The following is a 21989-nucleotide window of genomic DNA, read 5'->3' as shown; positions in this document are numbered from 1 at the left end:
AACAGGGGAGAGAGGGTCATAGCCAGGATGAGCCTAAACAGGGGAGATAGTTACATAGCCAGGATGAGCCTAAACAGGCAGAGAGGGTCATAGCCAGGATGTGCCAAAACAGGGGAGATAGTTACATAGCCAGGATGAGCCTAAACAGGCAGAGAGGGTCATGACCAGGATGAGCTGAAACAGGGGAGATAGTTACATAGCCAGGATGTGCCTAAACAGGGAGATAGTTACATAGCCAGGATGTGCTGAAACAGGGGAGATAGTTACATAGCCAGGATGAGCCTAAACAGGCAGAGAGGGTCATAGCCAGGATGTGCCTAAACAGGGGAGATAGTTACATAGCCAGGATGAGCTGAAACAGGGAGATAGTTACATAGCCAGGATGAGCCTAAACAGGGGAGAGAGGGTCATAGCCAGGATGAGCCTAAACAGGGAGAGAGGGTCATAGCCAGGGTGAGCCTAAACAGGGGAGAGAGGGTCATAGCCAAGATGTGCCTAAACAGGGAGATAGTTACATAGCCAGGATGTGCCTAAACAAGGGAGAGAGGGTCATAGCCAGGATGTGCCTAAACAGGGGAGATAGTTACATAGCCAAGATGTGCCTAAACAGGGGAGATAGTTACATAGCCAGGATGAGCTGAAACAGGGGAGATAGTTACATAGCCAGGATGAGCTGAAACAGGGGAGATAGTTACATAGCCAGGATGAGCCTAAACAGGGGAGAGAGGGTCATGACCAGGATGTGCCTAAACAGGGGAGAGAGGGTCATGACCAGGATGTGCCTAAACAGGGGAGAGAGGGTCATGACCAGGATGTGCCTAAACAGGGGAGAGAGGGTCATGACCAGGATGAGCTGAAACAGGGGAGATAGTTACATAGCCAGGATGTGCCTAAACAGGGGAGAGAGGGCCATGACCAGGATGTGCCTAAACAGGGGAGAGAGGGTCATGACCAGGATGTGCCTAAACAGGGGAGAGAGGGTCATGACCAGAATGTGCCTAAACAGGGGAGATAGTTACATAGCCAGGATGTGCCTAAACAGGGGAGATAGTTACATAGCCAGGATGTGCCTAAACAGGGGAGATAGTTACATAGCCAGGATGTGCCTAAACAGGGGAGATAGTTACATAGCCAGGATGTGCCTAAACAGGGGAGAGAGGGTCATAGCCAGGATGAGCCTAAACAGGGGAGATAGTTACATAGCCAGGATGTGCCTAAACAGGGGAGAGAGGGTCATAGCCAGGATGAGCCTGAACAGGGGAGATAGTTACATAGCCAGGATGTGCTGAAACAGGGGAGATAGTTACATAGCCAGGATGTGCCTAAACAGGGGAGATAGTTACATAGCCAGGATGTGCTGAAACAGGGGAGATAGTTACATAGCCAGGATGTGCCTAAACAGGGGAGATATTTACATAGCCAGGCCTGTTTGGGGAGTGTCTGAACCTGTAATTCTCTGTGTTGCCAGGTCTGTTTGGGGAGGGTCTGAACCTGTAGTTCTCTGTGTTGACTGGTCTGTTTGGGGAGGGTCTGAACCTGTAATTCTCTGTGTTGCCAGGTCTGTTTGGGGAGGGTCTGAACCTGTAGTTCTCTGTGTTGCCAGGTCTGTTTGAGGAGGGTCTGAACCTGTAGTTCTCTGTGTTGCCAGGTCTGTTTGGGGAGGGTCTGAACCTGTAGTTCTCTGTGTTGCCAGGTCTGTTTGGAGAGGTTCTGAACCTGTAGTTCTCTGTGTTGACTGGTCTGTTTGGGGAGGTTCTGAACCTGTAGTTCTCTGTGTTGACTGGTCTGTTTGGGGAGGTTCTGAACCTGTAGTTCTCTGTGTTGACTGGTCTGTTTGGGGAGGTTCTGAACCTGTAGTTCTCTGTGTTGCCAGGTCTGTTTGGGGAGGGTCTGAACCTGTAGTTCTCTGTGTTGCCAGGTCTGTTTGGGGAGGGTCTGAACCTGTAGTTCTCTGTGTTGACTGGTCTGTTTGGGGAGGGTCTGAACCTGTAGTTTTCTGTGTTGACTGGTCTGTTTGGGGAGGTTCTGAACCTGTAGTTCTCTGTGTTGCCAGGTCTGTTTGGGGAGGGTCTGAACCTGTAGTTCTCTGTGTTGCCAGGTCTGTTTGGGGAGGGTCTGAACCTGTAGTTCTCTGTGTTGACTGTTCTGTTTGGGGAGGGTCTGAACCTGTAGTTTTCTGTGTTGCCAGGTCTGTTTGGGGAGGGTCTGAACCTGTAGTTCTCTGTGTTGCCAGGTCTGTTTGGGGAGGGTCTGAACCTGTAGTTATCTGTGTTGCCAGGTCTGTTTGGGGATGGTCTGAACCTGTAGTTCTCTGTGTTGCCAGGTCTGTTTGGGGATGGTCTGAACCTGTAGTTCTCTGTGTTGCCAGGTCTGTTTGGGGAGGGTCTGAACCTGAAGTTCTCTGTGTTGCCAGGTCTGTTTGGGGAGTGTCTGAACCTGTAGTTCTCTGTGTTGACTGGTAGAGTGATACACACTGCCTACTGGTGAATCCAATACAGTGCTACAATACATCCTTATCAATACAGCCTTATCAATACAGTGTTACAATACAGCAATACAGCCTTATCAATACAGTGTTAAAACACAGCCTTATCAATACAGCCTTATCAATACATCCTTATCAATACGGCCTTATCAATACAGCAATACAGCCTCATCAATACAGCCTCATCAATACAGCCTTATCAATACAGCCTTATCAATACAGCCTTATCAATACAGCAATACAGCCTTATCAATACTGACTAATCAATACAGTGTTACAATACAGCAATACAGCCTTATCAATACAGTGGTAAAATACAGCCTTATCAACACAGTGTTACAATACAGCCTTATCAATACAGTGTTACAATACAGCCTTATCAATACATTGTTACAATACAGCCTTATCAATACAGTGTTACAATACAGCCTTATCAATACAGTGGTACAATACAGCCTTATCAATACAGTGTTACAATACAGCCTTATTAATACAGTGTTACAATACAGCCTTATTAATACAGTGTTACAATACAGCCTTATCAATACAGTGGTACAATACAGCCTTATTAATACAGTGTTACAATACAGCCTTATCAATACAGTGGTACAATACAGCCTTATTAATACAGTGTTACAATACAGCCTTATTAATACAGTGTTACAATACAGCCTTATCAATACAGTGTTACAATACAGAAATACAGTCTCACCAATACAGTGTTACAACACAGCAATACAGTCTCATCAATACAGCAATACATCCTTATCAATACAGTGTTAAAACACAGCCTTATCAATACATCCTTATCAATACAGCCTTATCAATACAGCAATACAGCCTCATCAATATAGCAATACATCCTTATCAATACAGTGTTGCAATACAGCCTCATCAATACAGTGTGACAATACAGCAATACATCCTTATCAATACAGCAATACATCCTTATCAATACAGCAATACATCCTTATCAATACAACAATACATCCTTATCAATATAGCCTCATCAATACAGTGTTACAATATAGCCTTATCAATACAGTGTTACGATACAGCAATACAGTATCATCAATACAGTGTTACAATACAGCAATACATCCTTAACAATATAGCCTCATCAATACAGTGTTACAATACAGTCTTAATACAGTCTTCTTGTAAAATAAGGTGCAGGGATGTAGCTTGAGGTCAAGGGCAGAATGCTGGGACAGGACAGCCCCCACTTCGACATCCGAAGCATCGGCCTCCACCACGAACTGACGAGATGGGTCAGGATGAACCAGGATGGTAGCTGTGGTGTAGCGATGTTTGAGGTCCCGGAACGCCGGGTCAGCAGCTGGAGACCACGTGAATGGAACCTTGCTCAAGGTGAGTGCTGACAGGGGTGAAGCCAGGGCGCTATATCCCTGGATAAAGCGGCGATAGAAGTTGACGAACCCAAGGAAACATTTCAGCTGCACCCTGGACGTAGGCTGAGGTCAATCCATCTCTGCTCTCACCTTCCTCGGATGCATCTGGACACTCCCAACAGAGATGATGTAACCCAGGAAGGGGATGGTGGAGCAAATGGAACTCACACTTCTCTGCCTTCACATATAGCTGATTCCAGAAGGCGTTGAAGGACCTGCCGATGTGGAGCATGTGTTCTCGAAAGGAGCGGGAGAATACGAGGATGTCATCAATGTAGACGAAGACGAACCGGTTTAACATGTCGCGGAGGACATCATTCACCAGAGCCTGGAACACCACAGGGGTGTTGGTGAGGCTAAAGGGCATGACCAGATACTCGTAGAGAAGGCTGTGTTGAAGGCGGTCTTCCATTCGTCCCCCTCTCGAATCTGCACCAGGTGGTAGGTGTTCCAACTTGGGAAACACAGTGGCCCCTGCAGCGGCACGAGGGCCGAGGAGAATAGTTGGTTAGGCTGGTGGTTAGGCTGAAGGCTGGGAAGTGTAGTCAACAGGCTGGTGGTAATCCTGAAGACTGGGAAGTGTAGTCAACAGATTGGTGGCTTTCCTGAAGGCTGGGAAGTGTAGTCAACAGGCTGGTGGGTAGTCTGAAGGCTGGGAAGTGTAGTCAACAGGCTGGTGGTTAGGCTGAAGGCTGGGAAGTGGAGTCAACAGGCTGGTGGTAATCCTGAAGGCTGGGAAGTGTAGTCAACAGGCTAGTGTTTAGTCTGAAGGCTGGGAAGTGTAGTCACCAGGCTGGTGGTTAGGCTGAAGGCTGGGAAGTGCAGTCAACAGGCTGGTGGTTAGTCTGAAGGCAGGGAAGTGTAGTCAACAGCCTGGTGGTTAGTCTGAAGCCTGGGAAGTGTAGTCAACAGGCTGGTGGCTTTCCTGAAGGCTGGGAAGTGTAGTCAACAGGCTGGTGGCTATCCTGAAGGCTGGGAAGTGTAGTCAACAGGCTGATGGTTAGGATGAAGGCTGGGAAGTGGAGGCAACAGGCTGGTGGTTAGTCTGAAGGCTGGGAAGTATACTCAACAGGCTGGTGGTAATCTGGAAGGCTGGGAAGTGTAGTCAACAGGCTGGTGGTAATCCTGAAGGCTGGGAAGTGGAGTCAACAGGCTGGTGGTTAGGCTAATGGCTGGGAAGTGTAGTCAATAGGGTGGTGGTTAGTCTGAAGGCTGAGAAGTGTAGTCAACAGGCTGGTGGTAATCCTGAAGGCTGAGAAGTGTAGTCAACAGGCTGGTGTTTAGTCTGACGGCTGGGAAGGGGAGTCTACAGGCTGGTGGGTGTAGGCTAATGTCTGGGAAGTGTAGTCAACAGACTGGTGGTTAGTCTGAAGGATGAGAAGTGTAGTCAACAGGCTGGTGGTAATCCTGAAGGCTGAGAAGTGTAGTGAACAGGCTGGTGGTTAGTCTGAAAGCTGCGAAGTGGAGTCAACAGGCTGGTGGTTAGGCTAATGGCTGGGAAGTGTAGTCAACAGGCTGGTGGTAATCCTGAAGGCTGAGAAGTGTAGTCAACAGGCTGGTGTTTAGTCTGACGGCTGGGAAGGGGAGTCTACAGGCTGGTGGGTGTAGGCTAATGTCTGGGAAGTGTAGTCAACAGACTGGTGGTTAGTCTGAAGGATGAGAAGTGTAGTCAACAGGCTGGTGGTAATCCTGAAGGCTGAGAAGTGTAGTCAACAGGCTGGTGGTTAGTCTGAAAGCTGCGAAGTGGAGTCAACAGGCTGGTGGTTAGGCTAATGGCTGGGAAGTGTAGTCAATAGGCTGGTGGTTAGTCTGAAGGCTGGGAAGTGGAGTCAACAGGCTGGTGGTTAGGCTGAAGGCTGGGAAGTGGAGTCAACAGGCTGGTGGTTAGGCTGAAGGCTGGGCCGGTGTCGGCTAGTCTGGTGATTAGGCTGAAGGCTGGGCTGGTGGTGGCCTCAGCATGTATTCTAGTGGTATTGTTGGTCTTGGGCGTGACAGTGATGCAGGGAGAGGGAGAGGGAGAGAAAGAGACAGAGAGATAGATAGATAGATAGAGAGAGAGAGAGAGAGAGAGACAGAGATTTGGAGGGAGAAAGAGAGGGAGAGGTAGGTAGGCAGGTAGGTAGGTAGGTAGGTAGGTAGGTAGGTAGGTAGGTAGGTAGGTAGGTAGAGATGTAGAGCGGTAGAGAGGGAGGTAGAGACGCAGGTAGGTAGGTAGGTAGGTATGTAGGTAGGTAGGTAGGTAGGTAGGTAGGTAGGTAGGTAGGTACAGTTGAAGTCGGAAGTTTACATTCACTTATGTTAGAGTCTTTAAAACTAGTTATTCAACCACTCCACAAATGTCTTGTTAACAAACTATAGTTTTGTCAAGTCAGTTAGGACATCTACTTTGTGCATGACACATGTCATTTTTACGAACAATTGTTTACAGACAGATTATTTCACTTGTAATTCTCTGTATCACAACTCCAGTGGGTCAGAAGTTTACATACACTAAATTGACTGTGCCTTTAAACAGCTTGGAAAATTCCAGAAAAATGATTTCATGGCTTTAGAAGCTTCTGATAGACTAATTGACATCATTTGAGTCCATTGGAGGTGTACTTGTGGATGTATTTTAATAAAGGCCTACCTTCAAACACAGTGCATCTTTGCTTGACACCATGGGAAAATTAAAAGAAATCTGCCAAGACCTCAGAAAAAAAACTGTATAGACGTCCACAAGTCTGGTTCATACTTGGGAGCAATTTCCAAATGCCTGAAGGTACCAAGTTCATCTGTACAAACAATAGTACGCAAGTATAAACACCATGGGACCACGCAGCAGTCAAACCGCTCAGGAAGGAGACGCGTTCTGTCTCCTAGAAATACTTTGATTTGCACTTTTCGCACCAATCTCAGAACAACAGCAAAGGACCTTGTGAAGATGCTGGAGGAAACAGGTACAAAAGTATCTATATCCACAGTAAAACGAGTCCTATATCTACATAACCTGAAAGGCTATGAAAAGCCAGACTACAGTTTGCAATTGCACATGGGGAAAAATATCATACTTTTTGGAGAAATGTCCTCTGGTCTGATGGGACAAAAATATAACTGTTTGGCATAACGACCATCGTCATGTTTGGAGGAAAAAGGGGGATGCTTGCAGGCCGAAGAACACCATCCCAACCGTGAAGCACGGGGGTGGCAGCATCATGTTGTGGGGGTGCTTTGCTGCAGGAGGGACTGGTGCACTTCACAAAATAGATGGCATCATGAGGAAGGGAAATGATGTGGATATATTGCAGCAACATCTCAAGACATCAATCAGGAAGTTAAAGCTTGGTCGCAAATGGGTCTTCCAAATGGACAATGACCCCAAGCATACTTCCAAATGGGTCTTCCAAATGGACAATGACCCCAAGCATACTTCCAAATGGGTCTTCCAAATGGACAATGACTCCAAGCATACTTTCAAAGTTGTGTCAAAATGGCTGAAGGACAACAAAGTCAAGGTATTGGAATGGCCATCACAAATCTGGGCGGCAGGGTAGCCTAGTGGTTAGAGCGTTGGACTAGTAATCGGAAGGTTGCAAGTTCAAACCCCCGAGCTGACAAGGTACAAATCGTTCTGCCCCTGAACAGGCAGTTAACCCACTGTTCCTAGGCCGTCATTGAAAATAAGAATTTGTTCTTAACTGACTTGCCTGGTTAAATGAAGGTAAAATTTTCAGTTCTGTGTGGGCAGAACTGAAAAAGCGTGTGTCAGCAAGGAGGCCTACAAACCTGACTCAGTCACACCAGCTCTGTCAGGAGGAACTTAATGTGGGAAGCTTGTGGAAGGCTACAATTTGAAGGCAATGCTACCAAATACTAATTGAGTGTATGTAAACTTCTGACCCACTGGGAATGTGATGAAAGAAGTAAAAGCTGAAATAAATCATTCTCTCTACTATTATTCTGACATTTCACATTCTTAAAATAAAGTGTGTGATCCTAACTGACTTAAGACAGGGAATTTTTTACTAGGATTAAATTTAAGGAATTATGAAATAGTGAGTTTAAATGTATTTGGCTAAGGTGTATGTAAACTTCTGACTTCAACTGTAGGTTTGTAGATAGGAAGGGAGAGTAGGTAGTGAGGGATAGTAGGTGTGTTCAGAACAGTGGGAGGACAGACATACCTTACTGACGCCACCACACACACTCATACTCACACAGAGGGAGAGAGAGGAGTAGTTATAGTTCTCAGACCACAGGAGATATCACTGCTTCTCCTATACCTGGCCCATCCTGTATCACTCACCTGCCATAGGTAAGATTCATACAGCATGGTAGTTATTTCATCAATGACAGTGTTATTCTTTCACTACTGTTAAATCAGTCTGTTTTCATGTTGAGATTGTTATGGTTGATATATTGCTCTTTCAGTCAGTGTTGTTACAGGTATTGCCGACTGTAAAGTTCATTCTCTGTGAACTGGCACATAAAGCTTTCTTTGTGAATTCACCAGGGAGTTGGAAGTATATTATGAGGTAGTTCTATGTACTTAGAAAGGTGTGCACACTGACCATTGTCTGATAATAATAGTGCTTAATAGATGTGGAACCAGTTTTTCCATCAGCAGTAAGCCATGGGTTAGGTTTAGGAGGGGTTAGGAGAGATTAGGAAGGGTTAGGAGGGGTTAGGAATCGTTAGGATTGGTTAGGAAGGGTTAGGAAGGGTTAGGAGAAGTTATGAAGGGTTAGGAGGGGTTAGGAATAGTCAGGAGGGGTGGTTAGGAAGGGTTGTGAGGGGTTAGGAGAGATTAGGAAGGGTCAGGAGGGGTTAGGAGGGGTTAGGAGAGATTGGGAAGGGTTAGGAAGGGTTAGGAGAGGTTAGGAGGGGCTAGGAGAGGTAAGAAATGGTCAGGAGGAGTTAGGAAGGGTTAGGAAGGGTTGTGAGGGGTTAGGAGAGATTAGGAAGGGTCAGGAGGGGTTAGGAGGGGTTAGGAGAGATTGGGAAGGGTTAGGAAGGGTTCTGAGAGGTTAGGAGGGGTTAGGAGAGGTAAGAAATGGTCAGGAGGAGTTAGGAAGGGTTAGGAGGGGTTATGAAGGTTTAGGAGAGGTTAGGAATGGTCAGGAGGGGTTAGGAATGGTTAGGAGGGGCTGGAAAGGGTTAGGAAGGGATAGGACAGGTTAGAAAGGTTTAGGAAGGGTTAGGAAGGGTTGTGAGGGGTTAGGAGAGATTAGGAAGGGTCAGGAGGGGTTAGGAGGGGTTGGGAGAGATTGGGAAGGGTTAGGAAGGGTTAGGAGAGGTTAGGAGGGGTTAGGAGAGGTAAGAAATGGTCAGGGTGAGTTAGGAAGGGTTAGGAAGGGTTAGGAGGAGTTATGAAGGGTTAGGAGAGGTTAGGAATGGTCAGGAGGGGTTAGGAAGGGTTAGGAGGGGTTAGGAATCGTCAGGATTGGTTAGGATTGGTTAGGAAGGGTTAGGATATGTTATGAAGGGTTAGGAGGGGTTAGGAAGGGTTAGGATGGGTTAGGAGGGTTAGGATGGGATAGGAAGAGTTAGGAGGGGTTAGGAATGGTTAGGAGGGGCTGGAAAGGGTTAGGAGGGGATAGGACAGGTTAGAAAGGTTTAGGAAGGGCTAGGAAGGGTTAGGAGAGGTTAGGAACAGTTGGTAGGGGATATGAGGGGTAATGAAGGGTTAGGAGAGGTTAGGAACAGTTGGGATGAGATATGAGGGGTAATGAAGTGTTAGGAGAGGTTAGGAACAGTTGGGAGGGGTTAGGGAGGGGTAGGAAGGGCCAGGAGGGGTCAGGAAAAGTTGGGATAGGTTTGGAGGGGTTAGGAAGGGGTTAAAAGAGTTTAGGAGAGGTTATGAGAGTTTAGGAAGAGTTAGTCGGGGCCGGGAAGGGTTAGGAAGGGGATAGGAGGGGATAGGATAGGTTAGGAAGGGTTAGGAAGTGTTAGGAGGGGCAATGAGAGGTTAGGATAGGTTAGTAGGGGCTGGGAAGGGTTAGGAGAGTTTAGAAACGGTTAGGAGAGGTTAGGACGGGTTAGGAGGGGTTAGGAGGGAGTATGAAGGGTTAGGAGGGAATAGGAGGGGTTAGGAGGGGTTAGGAGGGGTTTGGAAGGGTTAGGAGGGGTTTGGAAGGGTTAGGAGGGGTTAGGTGGGGTTAGGATAGGTTCGGAAGGGTCGGTAGGGGTTAGGAAGGGTTGGGATAGGTTAGGAGGGTTTAGCAAGGGGTTAGGATAGTTTAAGATAGGTTAGTAGGGGCTGGGAGGGGTTAGGAGGGTCTGGGAAGTGTTAGGAGAGGGTAGGACAGGTTAGGAGGGTTAGGAAGGGTTAGGAGGGTTTAGGAAGGGTTAGGAGGGGTTAGGAAGTGTTAGGAGGGGTTAGGAGGGGTTAGGAGGTGTTAGGAGGGGTTAGGAGGTGTTAGGAAGTGTTAGGAGGGGTTAGGAGGTGATAGAAGGGTTGGGAGGTTTTAGGAAGGGTTAGGAAATGTTAGGTAGGTATAGGACAGGTTAGGAGGTGATAGAAGGGTTAGGAAGTGTTAGGGGGGTATAGGACAGGTTAGAAGGTGATAGAAGGGTTAGGAAGTGTTAGGTGGGTATAGGACAGGTTAGGAGGTGATAGAAGGGTTGGGAAGTGTTAGGAGGGTATAGGACAGGTTGGGAGGTGATAGAAGGGTTAAGAAGTGTTAGGTGGGTATAGGACAGGTTAGGAGGTGATAGAAGGGTTAGGAAGTGTTAGGTGGTTATAGGACAGGTTAGGAGGTGATAGAAGGGTTAGGAGGGTTTAGGATGTGTTAGGTGGGGTTAGGAGGTGATAGAAGGGTTAGGAGGGTTTAGGATGTGTTAGGTGGGGTTAGGATGGGTTAGGAGGGGTTAGGATGGGTTAGGAGGGGTTAGGAGGGTTTAGGATGGGTTAGGAGGGGTTAGGATGGGTTAGGAGTGGTTAGGATGGGTTAGGAGGGGTTAGGATGGGTTAGGATGGGTTAGGAGGGGTTAGGATGGGTTAGGAGGGGTTAGGAGGGGTTAGGAGGGGTTAGGAGGGGTTAGGATGGGTTAGGAGGGGTTAGGAGGAGTTAGGATGGGTTAGGATGGGTTAGGACGGGTTAGGAGGGGTTAGGATGGGTTAGGATGGGTTAGGAGGGGTTAGAATGGGTTAGGATGGGTTAGGAGGGGTTAGGATGGGTTAGGATGTGTTAGGAGGGGATAGGATGGGTTAGGATGGGTTAGGAGGGGTTAGGAGGGGCTAGGAGGGGTTAGGAGGGGTTAGGATGGGTTGGGAGGGGTTAGGAGGGGTTAGGATGGGTTAGGAGGGGTTAGGAGGGGTTAGGATGGGTTAGGAGGGGTTAGTAGGGGTTAGGATGGGTTAGGATGGGTTAGGAGGGGTTAGGAGGGGTTAGGATGGGTTAGGATGGGTTAGGAGGGGTTAGGAGGGGTTAGGATGGGTTAGGAGGGGTTAGGAGGGGTTAGGATGGGTTAGGATGGGTTAGGATGGGTTAGGAGGGGCTAGGATGGGTTAGGAGGGGTTAGGAGGGGTTAGGATGGGTTAGGAGGGGTTAGGATGGGTTAGGATGGGTTAGGATGGGTTAGGAAGTGTTAGGTGGTTATAGGACAGGTTAGGAGGTGATAGAAGGGTTTGGTGGGGTTAGGATGGGTTAGGAGGCGTTAGGAGGGGTTAGGATGGGTTAGGAGGGGTTAGGATGGGTTAGGATGGGTTAGGATGGGTTAGGAAGTGTTAGGTGGTTATAGGACAGGTTAGGAGGTGATAGAAGGGTTTGGTGGGGTTAGGAGGGGTTAGGAGGGGTTAGGATGGGTTAGGAGGGGTTAGGATGGGTTAGGATGGGTTAGGATGGGTTAGGAAGTGTTAGGATGGGTTAGGATGGGTTAGGATGGGTTAGGATGGGTTATGTGGTTATAGGACAGGTTAGGAGGTGATAGAAGGGTTTGGTGGGGTTAGGATGGGTTAGGAGGGGTTAGGATGGGTTAGGATGGGTTAGGATGGGTTAGGATGGGTTAGGATGGGTTAGGAGGGGTTAGGATGGGTTAGGAGGGGTTAGGAGGGGTTAGGATGGGTTAGGAGGGGTTAGGATGGGTTAGGATGGGTTAGGATGGGTTAGGAAGTGTTAGGTGGTTATAGGACAGGTTAGGAGGTGATAGAAGGGTTTGGTGGGGTTAGGATGGGTTAGGAGGGGTTAGGAGGGGTTAGGATGGGTTAGGAGGGGTTAGGATGGGTTAGGATGGGTTAGGATGGGTTAGGAAGTGTTAGGTGGTTATAGGACAGGTTAGGAGGTGATAGAAGGGTTTGGTGGGGTTAGGATGGGTTAGGATGGGTTAGGATGGGTTAGGTGGTTATAGGACAGGTTAGGAGGTGATAGAAGGGTTTGGTGGGGTTAGGATGGGTTAGGAGGGGTTAGGATGGGTTAGGTGGTTATAGGACAGGTTAGGAGGTGATAGAAGGGTTTGGTGGGGTTAGGATGGGTTAGGATGGGTTAGGATGGGTTAGGATGGGTTAGGATGGGTTAGGAGGGGTTAGGATGGGTTAGGATGGGTTAGGATGGGTTAGGAGGGGTTAGGAGGGGTTAGGATGGGTTAGGATGGGTTAGGATGGGTTAGGAGGGGTTAGGATGGGTTTGGAGGGGTTAGGAGGGGTTAGGATGGGTTAGGATGGGTTAGGATGGGTTAGGAGGGGTTAGGATGGGTTAGGATGGGTTAGGATGGGTTAGGATGGGTTAGGAGGGGTTAGGAGGGGTTAGGATGGGTTAGGATGGGTTAGGATGGGTTAGGATGGGTTAGGAGGGGTTAGGATGGGTTAGGAGGGGTTAGGAGGGGTTAGGAAGTGTCGTGACGTTGTATTAGTTAATGTGACGACTGTTGTTCATCGAATGATTAAAGTTTCTAATTGCGTGATTAACTGAATCAAGCAGTTATTAACTCATTAACCTGGGGCACCATGGGAAAACTAACTAACTTTTATTGATTGTTAGAGGAAATTGTTAGAGGAAATTATAGTTGAAATTATTAATTATGTATACATTATTGATTAATTATGTATACCATTTATTCTAATACTATTATGTTATGATATGAAAAGTATGAGTTTTTGGTTAAGCTGTTACTGAAAATGTAAGCACAACGAATTAATTGTCTGTGCCTCTTGGGAAGTTTAAGGGGTGGGGGATGAGATGGCTTTTCATACAGATAAGAATGTTTTGGTTGGATTCCATTAGTGGAGAGAAGTATATCTTTTAGACAGGTTGGAATGTAGTTTTATGAGGGGAGTAAAAACATCTCTAGGGCTGAATACTACGCTATTGTAAGGATGGGAGAGGGTGTGAAACTGATGATGTCATTTTATGTTCCCTTTCTTTAAAATGTAATGTTCTTTGTATTTTGGGTCAGTACTCTCTGGAATTAAACGCTCTTACCTGGCTTTTAAGACTGGTCTCGATCTACTTCATGCATAATTAATGAACTTACACCTCATTAATGAATTAGAAACGAGTGCGAAATTGGTTTTGGCAATAAAACATAAAGGAATTTAGAATTCCTCTATCAATTGAGTTTCTATTTCCCAAATTAACTCCAAGAATATCAGAATATCGATTTTACAACAGCCGCTAATTAACCAGTTGCCTCTTCCAATCTTGTTCTGAACGACGTATAGCCTGTGACTCTGCACGGACCCGGGTCTCACCAATGAGTTCGTACCACACCAATCTTAGTTGAATATTTATTTACTAAAAAGCTAAAATGATGATAAAAGATACACATAGACAAAACACATTCTAGGCTATCGATGTGAAGTTAGTATAACGGACCAACACACTATGGCACGTGTTACCCACAATGAGGATTTCAAAAGAGAGAGAAAAAGAGAAAGTACACGAGAGAAATATACATTTGGGTGAATTTGTCAGCTATGCTATTCTAACCCTAGCCTTGCCCCAAACTGCCGCTCTCATGGGTCAGAATATAATGATGTAATTACGTGGGGATGATCTCAGAGGATTCTCTGCGTAGGCCTTCAGCTGTTCGATGACACACTACTCTGGCGCACCTCCCTGATCGTCCTCCCACTGTCAGTGTCCTTTTGGGCTTAGGAGTCTGTACCCTCACCCTTTGCTCTGGATGGGGTCTTCTTCTCAGAGCTCACAGCATAGGAATGAAACCCTTTAGATACCACGATTCGATGGGAGATGGAGGCTAGGTGGTTCGACTTGAATTCACCCGCTTAGACACAGCTACTCATCCGTAGCTTGGGTAGAAAAGGATTTCTCTGTCTCCAAACTTGCGTTGCGTTCTGGGTTCGTTGACTTTTTAGACCTTGCTGCAGCTGGGGTCACGTAGTCTTCCTGTAAATTCTATACTCACAGGTTTTATACCCTTGGGTCAGAAGTGGGCGTAACCGCCTTTAGGGCAATTCTCTGGGCTTACCAAGTTAATGAGGCAAGGTCTAGATTTTATTCAAATCAATTTTAGACAACTAACTTAACATTTCATCTTCCCCAAAACATTCTCTTTGATTTGGATATTTTCCATACAACGTACAATGTATAAACATCAAACATCTACTAGGAAAACTCTTCACGTTACACTGTTTTCGTAATAACGTCATCTATTAACCTTTAATAACAAAACAAAAATTACATACATTTTCATATTCCATCTATCGTCATGACCACCATTGTGGCTGACGGAAACCATTGTTCCAAAGTCCCTTTATTTCATGTTTAATGTTCTGAGTTTGGTTCTCCATAGTATCAGGACAAAGGAATGTGTCTGTGGCCTGAGATTTACCAGGGGCGTGAGGGGTCATAAAAACCCCACATCTTCAGACCCCTAGATCTCTCCTCCTCTGTTGGGGTTGAGAGATAATCTGTAGGGTTGTGGTCTCCTGTAACCTGACCTGATCAGGACAGTCATGACAGTAAGGAAGGGATTGGAGGGGTTCGGAAGGTTTAGGAAGGATTAGGAGGTGTTAGGAAGGGAAGGGTTTGAAGGGGTTTTAAAGGGTTATGAAGGGTTAGGAGGGGTTAGGAACTATTATGATGGGGTTTGAATGGTTAGGAAGGGTTTGGAGTGGTTAGGGAGGGTTAGGAACGGTTAGGAGGGGTTTTGAATGGTTAGGAACGGTTAGGAGGGGTTTTGAAGGGTTGGGAAAGGTTAGGAGTGGTTTGGAGGGGTTAGGAACAGTTATGATGGGTTTTGAAGGGTTAGGAAGGGTTATGAATGGTTAGGAAGGGTTAGGAGGGTTTAGGAAAGGTTAGGAAGGGTTAGGATGGGTTAGGGCATATGCAGGATTATGATTAGGAAGGGTTAGGGATAGGAACTGTTAGGGCATAGGAAGGGTTAGGATGACTTAGGAAAGGTTGTTGAAGTCAGAGCTCTATCAGTGCTATTTTAATAAGGCTGATCATGACTTTTAAGTACTGCAGTTGTTACTTCTCATGTGAAACTCAACTATTGGTGGGTGGAGGTTAGTTAATGGACTTGTTCACAATCTGTTTGTCTGAGGAGAACCTAGAAGCCTGGTAGGACAAGCTGCAGTCATCAGTTGAACTAGCAGTTGGAATTGTCACCGTATGCCAGATATTTCTTCTGGTTCCATCACATAGGACCACTAAGTTAGTGCTGCAGTATATTGGGATCATTTTGATACAGTCAACAGACATATAAACAGCACCCTTTTATGTACTAAAGGAGTTGTCCTCCATATGCCAGTCTGCCAGCAGAACCGTGTTGACTCAGTCACTTCTAATCACTTCTAGTCACTTCCAGAAGCCTGTAGTAGTTGACATGATGATGATGAGTCATGGGATCAGTGTGTATGCTGGATAAACCGTGCATTACAACTTTACCTGACTCCACCTTACCTGACTCCACCTTACCTGACTCCACCTTACCCGACTCCACATTTAGTAGTAGTAACGATGATAGATGACAGGCATCCTGGTTTGGCCTTCAGAACCACTGGGGCGTTGCCAGTGAAATCACTGTTAGCACTAAACCTATTGTTGAAGTTGACGTGAATACTGCAGTGACATTCATGTTTGTTTTAAATGAGTCAGGCCTTAATCTGAGATTAGGTTTCCGTCCCAAAATGGCACACTACTCCCTACGTAATGAACTGCTATTGGCCAAGGCCCAAAGAGGTTTGGTGTTTGAGGGCCCCATAGATCATTATGTAGGGAGTAGGATGCCATTTGGGACACATCCTCGTACCATGACTGAGCAGGTTTTAATAAGGGCTGGGGATAGTTAGCTTGAGATTTTTTCAGGCAGCCGGTTCATATCCTGTTTGAGGTCACCAAGCTCCACTCACCACACACTCCCTGTCCTCACTACACCTTGGACCTTTCAGCTGCTCAGCAACACTCACTCCTGTTTCTAAAAAGAGAAGGTTGTAATAGTAATCTTAAATTGTATATAGTATGACTTCCTCTATCTAAATATCGGTATATATTAAATATGACTTCCTCTATCTAACTATCTGTATATAGTATGACTTCCTCTATCTAACTATCTGTATATAGTATGACTTCCTCTATTTAACTATCTGTATATAGTAAATATGACTTCCTCTATCTAACTATCTGTATATAGTATGACTTCCTCTATCTAACTATCTGTATATAGTATGACTTCCTCTATCTAACTATCTGTATATAGTATGACTTCCTCTATCTAACTATCTGTATATAGTATGACTTCCTCTATCTAACTATCTGTATATAGTATGACTTCCTCTATTTAACTATCTGTATATAGTATGGCTTCCTCTATCTAACTATCTGTATATAGTATGACTTCCTCTATTTAACTATCTGTATATAGTATGACTTCCTCTATTTAACTATCTGTATATAGTATGGCTTCCTCTATCTAACTATCTGTATATAGTATGACTTCCTCTATTTAACTATCTGTATATAGTATGGCTTCCTCTATCTAACTATCTGTATATAGTATGACTTCCTCTATTTAACTATCTGTATATAGTATGACTTCCTCTATCTAACTATCTGTATATAGTATGACTTCTTCTATCTAACTATCTGTATATAGTATGACTTCCTCTATCTAACTATCTGTATATAGTATGACTTCCTCTATCTAACTATCTGTATATAGTAAGTATGACTTCCTCTATCTAACTATCTGTATATAGTATGACTTCCTCTATTTAACTATCTGTATATAGTATGACTTCCTCTATCTAACTATCTGTATATAGTATGACTTCTTCTATCTAACTATCTGTATATAGTATGACTTCCTCTATCTAACTATCTGTATATAGTATGACTTCCTCTATCTAACTATCTGTATATAGTAAGTATGACTTCCTCTATCTAACTATCTGTATATAGTATGACTTCCTCTATCTAACTATCTGTATATAGTATGACTTCCTCTATCTAACTATCTGTATATAGTATGACTTTCCCTATTTAACTATCTGTATATAGTATGACTTCCTCTATTTAACTATCTGTATATAGTAAGTATGACCACTGAATGAATTCAGTAATTAGGCTTCCTCTATCTAACTATCTGTATATAGTATGACTTCCTCTATCTAACTATCTGTATATAGTATGACTTCCTAACTAACTATCTGTATATAGTATGACTTCCTCTATCTAACTATCTGTATATAGTAAGTATGACTTCCTCTATCTAACTATCTGATATAGTATGACTTCCTCTATCTAGCTATCTGTATATACTATGACTTCCTCTATCTAGCTATCTGTATATACTATGACTTCCTCTATCTAGCTATCTGTATATAGTATGACTTCCTCTATCTAGCTATCTGTATATAGTATGACTTCCTCTATCTAGCTATCTGTATATAGTAGGACTTCCTCTATTTAACTATCTGTATATAGTAAGTATGACCACTGAATGAATTCAGTAACTAGGCTTCCTCTATCTAACTATCTGTATATAGTATGACTTCCTCTATCTAACTATCTGTATATAGTATGACTTCCTCTATCTAACTATCTGTATATAGTAAGTATGACCACTGAATGAATTCAGTAACTAGGCTTCCTCTATCTAGCTATCTGTATATAGTATGACTTCCTCTATCTAGCTATCTGTATATAGTATGACTTCCTCTATCTAACTTTCTGTATATAGTATGACTTCCTCTATTTAACTATCTGTATATAGTAAGTATGACCACTGAATGAATTCAGTAACTAGGCTTCCTCTATCTTGATATGAAGCGGTCATGGAGCTGTGTTCTCATAAATCAAAGCTCACCCATAGTTCTCTGCATTGGTTTTGCCTTTGCGTTCTCATACAGTACAGCAAGCTGTATTCTTACAGTCAGTGACATTTTATAGTCCTTCCGTGACACTAATGTGATAGTGATATGTCATAGTGTTTGCTCAGTGACACCCTGTGTGTTTGTCTGGCAGTGCTGATATCTGTCCGAAGGGGCAATTACACGCCCCTGATTGCGGAAGTTATTTTTTGCCATAGTGGCTAGTTGACTCCAAGTTGACAGGCCTGTCTGTTCTTAGGCCACCTGTTTTCCAGAACAGTCATGAGATAACTTGCTTTTATAATAGGCTCTTTACTGCAGAATATCTACTGTATATTGCCTTTAACCTTAAAAGTACCGACTGGGGTCATTTAGACACATTTTTGTTCACAGCCCAGAGGTGGTTTATCCAATTCTTCATTCAACTTGTTCTTACCAAATCTAAATCATTGAGTGTTTCTGTATCAATATGGACATAAAATGTGTTTTGACCCCAGCCCAAAACATCTAACTCCACCTACAGTCCTACAGCAGATAGGATCTTTATTTGAATATACAGTGCCTTACGAAAGTATTCGGCCCCCTTGAACTTTGCGACCTTTTGTCACATTTCAGGCTTCAAACATAAAGATATAAAACTGTATTTTTTTGTGAAGAATCAACAACAAGTGGGACACAATCATGAAGTGGAACGACATTTATTGGATATTTCAAACTTTTTTAACAAATCAAAAACTGAAAAAATTGGGCGTGCAAAATTATTCATGACATACAGTACAAGTTTGTTTTTAAGGCACATGGAAGGTCACATGTTCCTGATTTCTGCAACAAAAAACAAAAACATTTTGGATACAATTATTTACATGCCTAATTATGTTTTTTTATAAGAAAGAATTTGATATTTTTCTGTGATTGTTGCTTTTTCCAATAGTTTCCTCTTGGGGACAAAATGACCCCAGGTGGTTATCGATGTACACAGTAAAACAATATCTATTTGTTTCAACTAACTTTTAGTTCCACAGACTTTTTTGGTTTACTCAACTTTTTGGTCAAAGTGTTACCTGAACTTAACATTTTTAGTTAAACATCTCCAACATGAGAAAACATAGATAAAATTATATCCATTTTAAAATGATCTGTTTGCTCAAATTGTCTAGTATGTTCATTCAACTAGAACTTATTATTGTTGTGTATAACCAGTTGCACAGCTTTGTTTTTAGTTAAGATGTCCAAAAATACATTTTTCATTGAATAAACATGAGACAGGTTGAGCAAACACATAATTTTAAATTGATTGAATGTTTTCTCAAGTTGGAGAAAAATTGGGGTCAACAATTTTTGGGGGGTTCAGTTTAACACTTAGTCTGAAAAGTAAACAAAAATAAGCTGTGGAACCAGTTACTTAATAATAATTAGTTGAAACTACATTTGTGGGTGTTTATTTTGTATTTTTTACAGTGTATGTCCAATATGTTGGTGGCTTGGTGGTTAAAGACTCTGTGGAAGATAGGCACTTTTCAGTAAACATGCAAAAACCGAGGTGATTCACAGTACATTCAGCATGCTCTCTACTGTGTTGTTAGTTGTGCAGAATGACTGAAGAAAGTCCAGAAGCCTTTCAGCATGTCAGCAGGAAGTCTGGCCTACAGATCTGGACCATCAATGTAAGTCCCACATCTTTCAAAATACATCCTATTGTAATATACTGTAACAGATGTAGGATCTTCATTTGATCACCCTGTTGCAGGATAACTTTTCTGCAATGCAGTACATTTTAAACTTCTAGTTTACTTGAGGTCTAAAAAGGCTTTTAATGTTTGGAATCTCCACTTTGAAATTGTAGACTTGATTTTCCCTTTTGAGAAATGTATCAACCCCTACAAAAAGGTTAATTAATTTTAATCTACTTAATAATTCACATTTCCTGTTGCTGCAGGATTATTTTTCTGCTGTAGCAAACTGGCACAAATGAAGATCCTACATCTGTTTATACAGCGGTCTCTGCTGGGTTATACAACAGTCTCCACTGGGTTATATAGCTGGTCTCCACGGGGTTATACAACAGTCTCCACTGGGTTATACAACAGTCTCCACTGGGTTATATAGCTGGTCTCCACTGGGTTATACATCTGGTCTCCACTGGGTTATACATCTGGTCTCCCTTGGGTTATACAGCTGGTCTCCACTGGGTTATATAGCTGGTCTCCACTGGGTTATACAACAGTCTCCACTGGGTTATACACCAGTCTCCACTGGGTTATACATCTGGTCTCCACTGGGTTATACATCTGGTCTCCCTTGGGTTATACAGCTGGTCTCCACTGGGTTATACAGCTGGTCTCCACTGGGTTATACAGCAGTCTCCACTGGGTTATACAGCAGTCTCCACTGGGTTATACAACAGTCTCCACTGGGTTATACAGCTGGTCTCCACTGGGTTATACAACAGTCTCCACTGGGTTATAAAACAGTCTCCACTGGGTTATATAGCTGGTCTCCACTGGGTTATATAGCAGTCTCCACTGGGTTATACAGCAGTCTCCACTGGGTTATATAGCTGGTCTCCACTGGGTTATACAGCAGTCTCCACTGGGTTATACAACAGTCTCCACTGGGTTATACAGCTGGTCTCCACTGGGTTATACAACAGTCTCCACTGGGTTATACAGCTGGTCTCCACTGGGTTATACAACAGTCTCCACTGGGTTATACAACAGTCTCCACTGGGTTATACAACAGTCTCCACTGGGTTATACAACTGGTCTCCACTGGGTTATACAACAGTCTCCACTGGGTTATACAACAGTCTCCACTGGGTTATACAACAGTCTCCACTGGGTTATACAACAGTCTCCACTGGGTTATACAGCTGGTCTCCACTGGGTTATACATCTGGTCTCCACTGGGTTATACAACAGTCTCCACTGGGTTATATAGCTGGTCTCCACTGGGTTATACAGCTGGTCTCCACTGGGTTATATAGCTGGTCTCCACTGGGTTATACAGCTGGTCTCCACTGGGTTATACAACAGTCTCCACTGGGTTATACAACAGTCTCCACTGGGTTATACAACAGTCTCCACTGGGTTATATAGCTGGTCTCCACTGGGTTATACAACAGTCTCCACTGGGTTATACAGCTGGTCTCCACTGGGTTATACAGCTGGTCTCCACTGGGTTATACAACAGTCTCCACTGGGTTATACATCTGGTCTCCACTGGGTTATACAACAGTCTCCACTGGGTTATATAGCTGGTCTCCACTGGGTTATACAGCTGGTCTCCACTGGGTTATACATCTGGTCTCCACTGGGTTATACAACAGTCTCCACTGGGTTATACACCAGTCTCCACTGGGTTATACATCTGGTCTCCACTGGGTTATACAACAGTCTCCACTGGGTTATACATCTGGTCTCCACTGGGTTATACATCTGGTCTCCACTGGGTTATACAGCTGGTCTCCACTGGGTTATACAACAGTCTCCACTGGGTTATACAGCTGGTCTCCACTGGGTTATACAGCTGGTCTCCACTGGGTTATACATCTGGTCTCCACTGGGTTATACAACAGTCTCCACTGGGTTATACAGCTGGTCTCCACTGGGTTATACAACAGTCTCCACTGGGTTATACATCTGGTCTCCACTGGGTTATACATCTGGTCTCCCTTGGGTTATACAGCTGGTCTCCACTGGGTTATACAGCTGGTCTCCACTGGGTTATACAGCAGTCTCCACTGGGTTATACAGCAGTCTCCACTGGGTTATACAGCTGGTCTCCACTGGGTTATACAACAGTCTCCACTGGGTTATACAACAGTCTCCACTGGGTTATA

The 21989-nt window shown here is 44.3% G+C and overlaps 1 protein-coding gene across 1 annotated transcript in view; it reads left to right on the top strand.

Moving 5' to 3' along the window:
- The first annotated feature begins 8031 nt into the window (after positions 1-8031).
- Positions 8032-21989, top strand: part of vill (villin-like) — a 95918-nt gene continuing 81960 nt past the window's right edge. The window contains 2 exon segments of the mRNA XM_052517593.1: positions 8032-8191; positions 19735-19815. Of these exon segments, the coding sequence (XP_052373553.1) occupies positions 19744-19815 (72 nt within the window). The 5' untranslated portion in view covers positions 8032-8191; positions 19735-19743.

This window comes from Oncorhynchus keta, unplaced genomic scaffold, assembly GCF_023373465.1.
Source record: "Oncorhynchus keta strain PuntledgeMale-10-30-2019 unplaced genomic scaffold, Oket_V2 Un_scaffold_8670_pilon_pilon, whole genome shotgun sequence".
Taxonomy (NCBI): Eukaryota; Metazoa; Chordata; class Actinopteri; order Salmoniformes; family Salmonidae; genus Oncorhynchus; species Oncorhynchus keta.
Note: the sequence above shows the minus strand (reverse complement) of the source record. Positions and strands in the feature narration are given on the sequence as shown.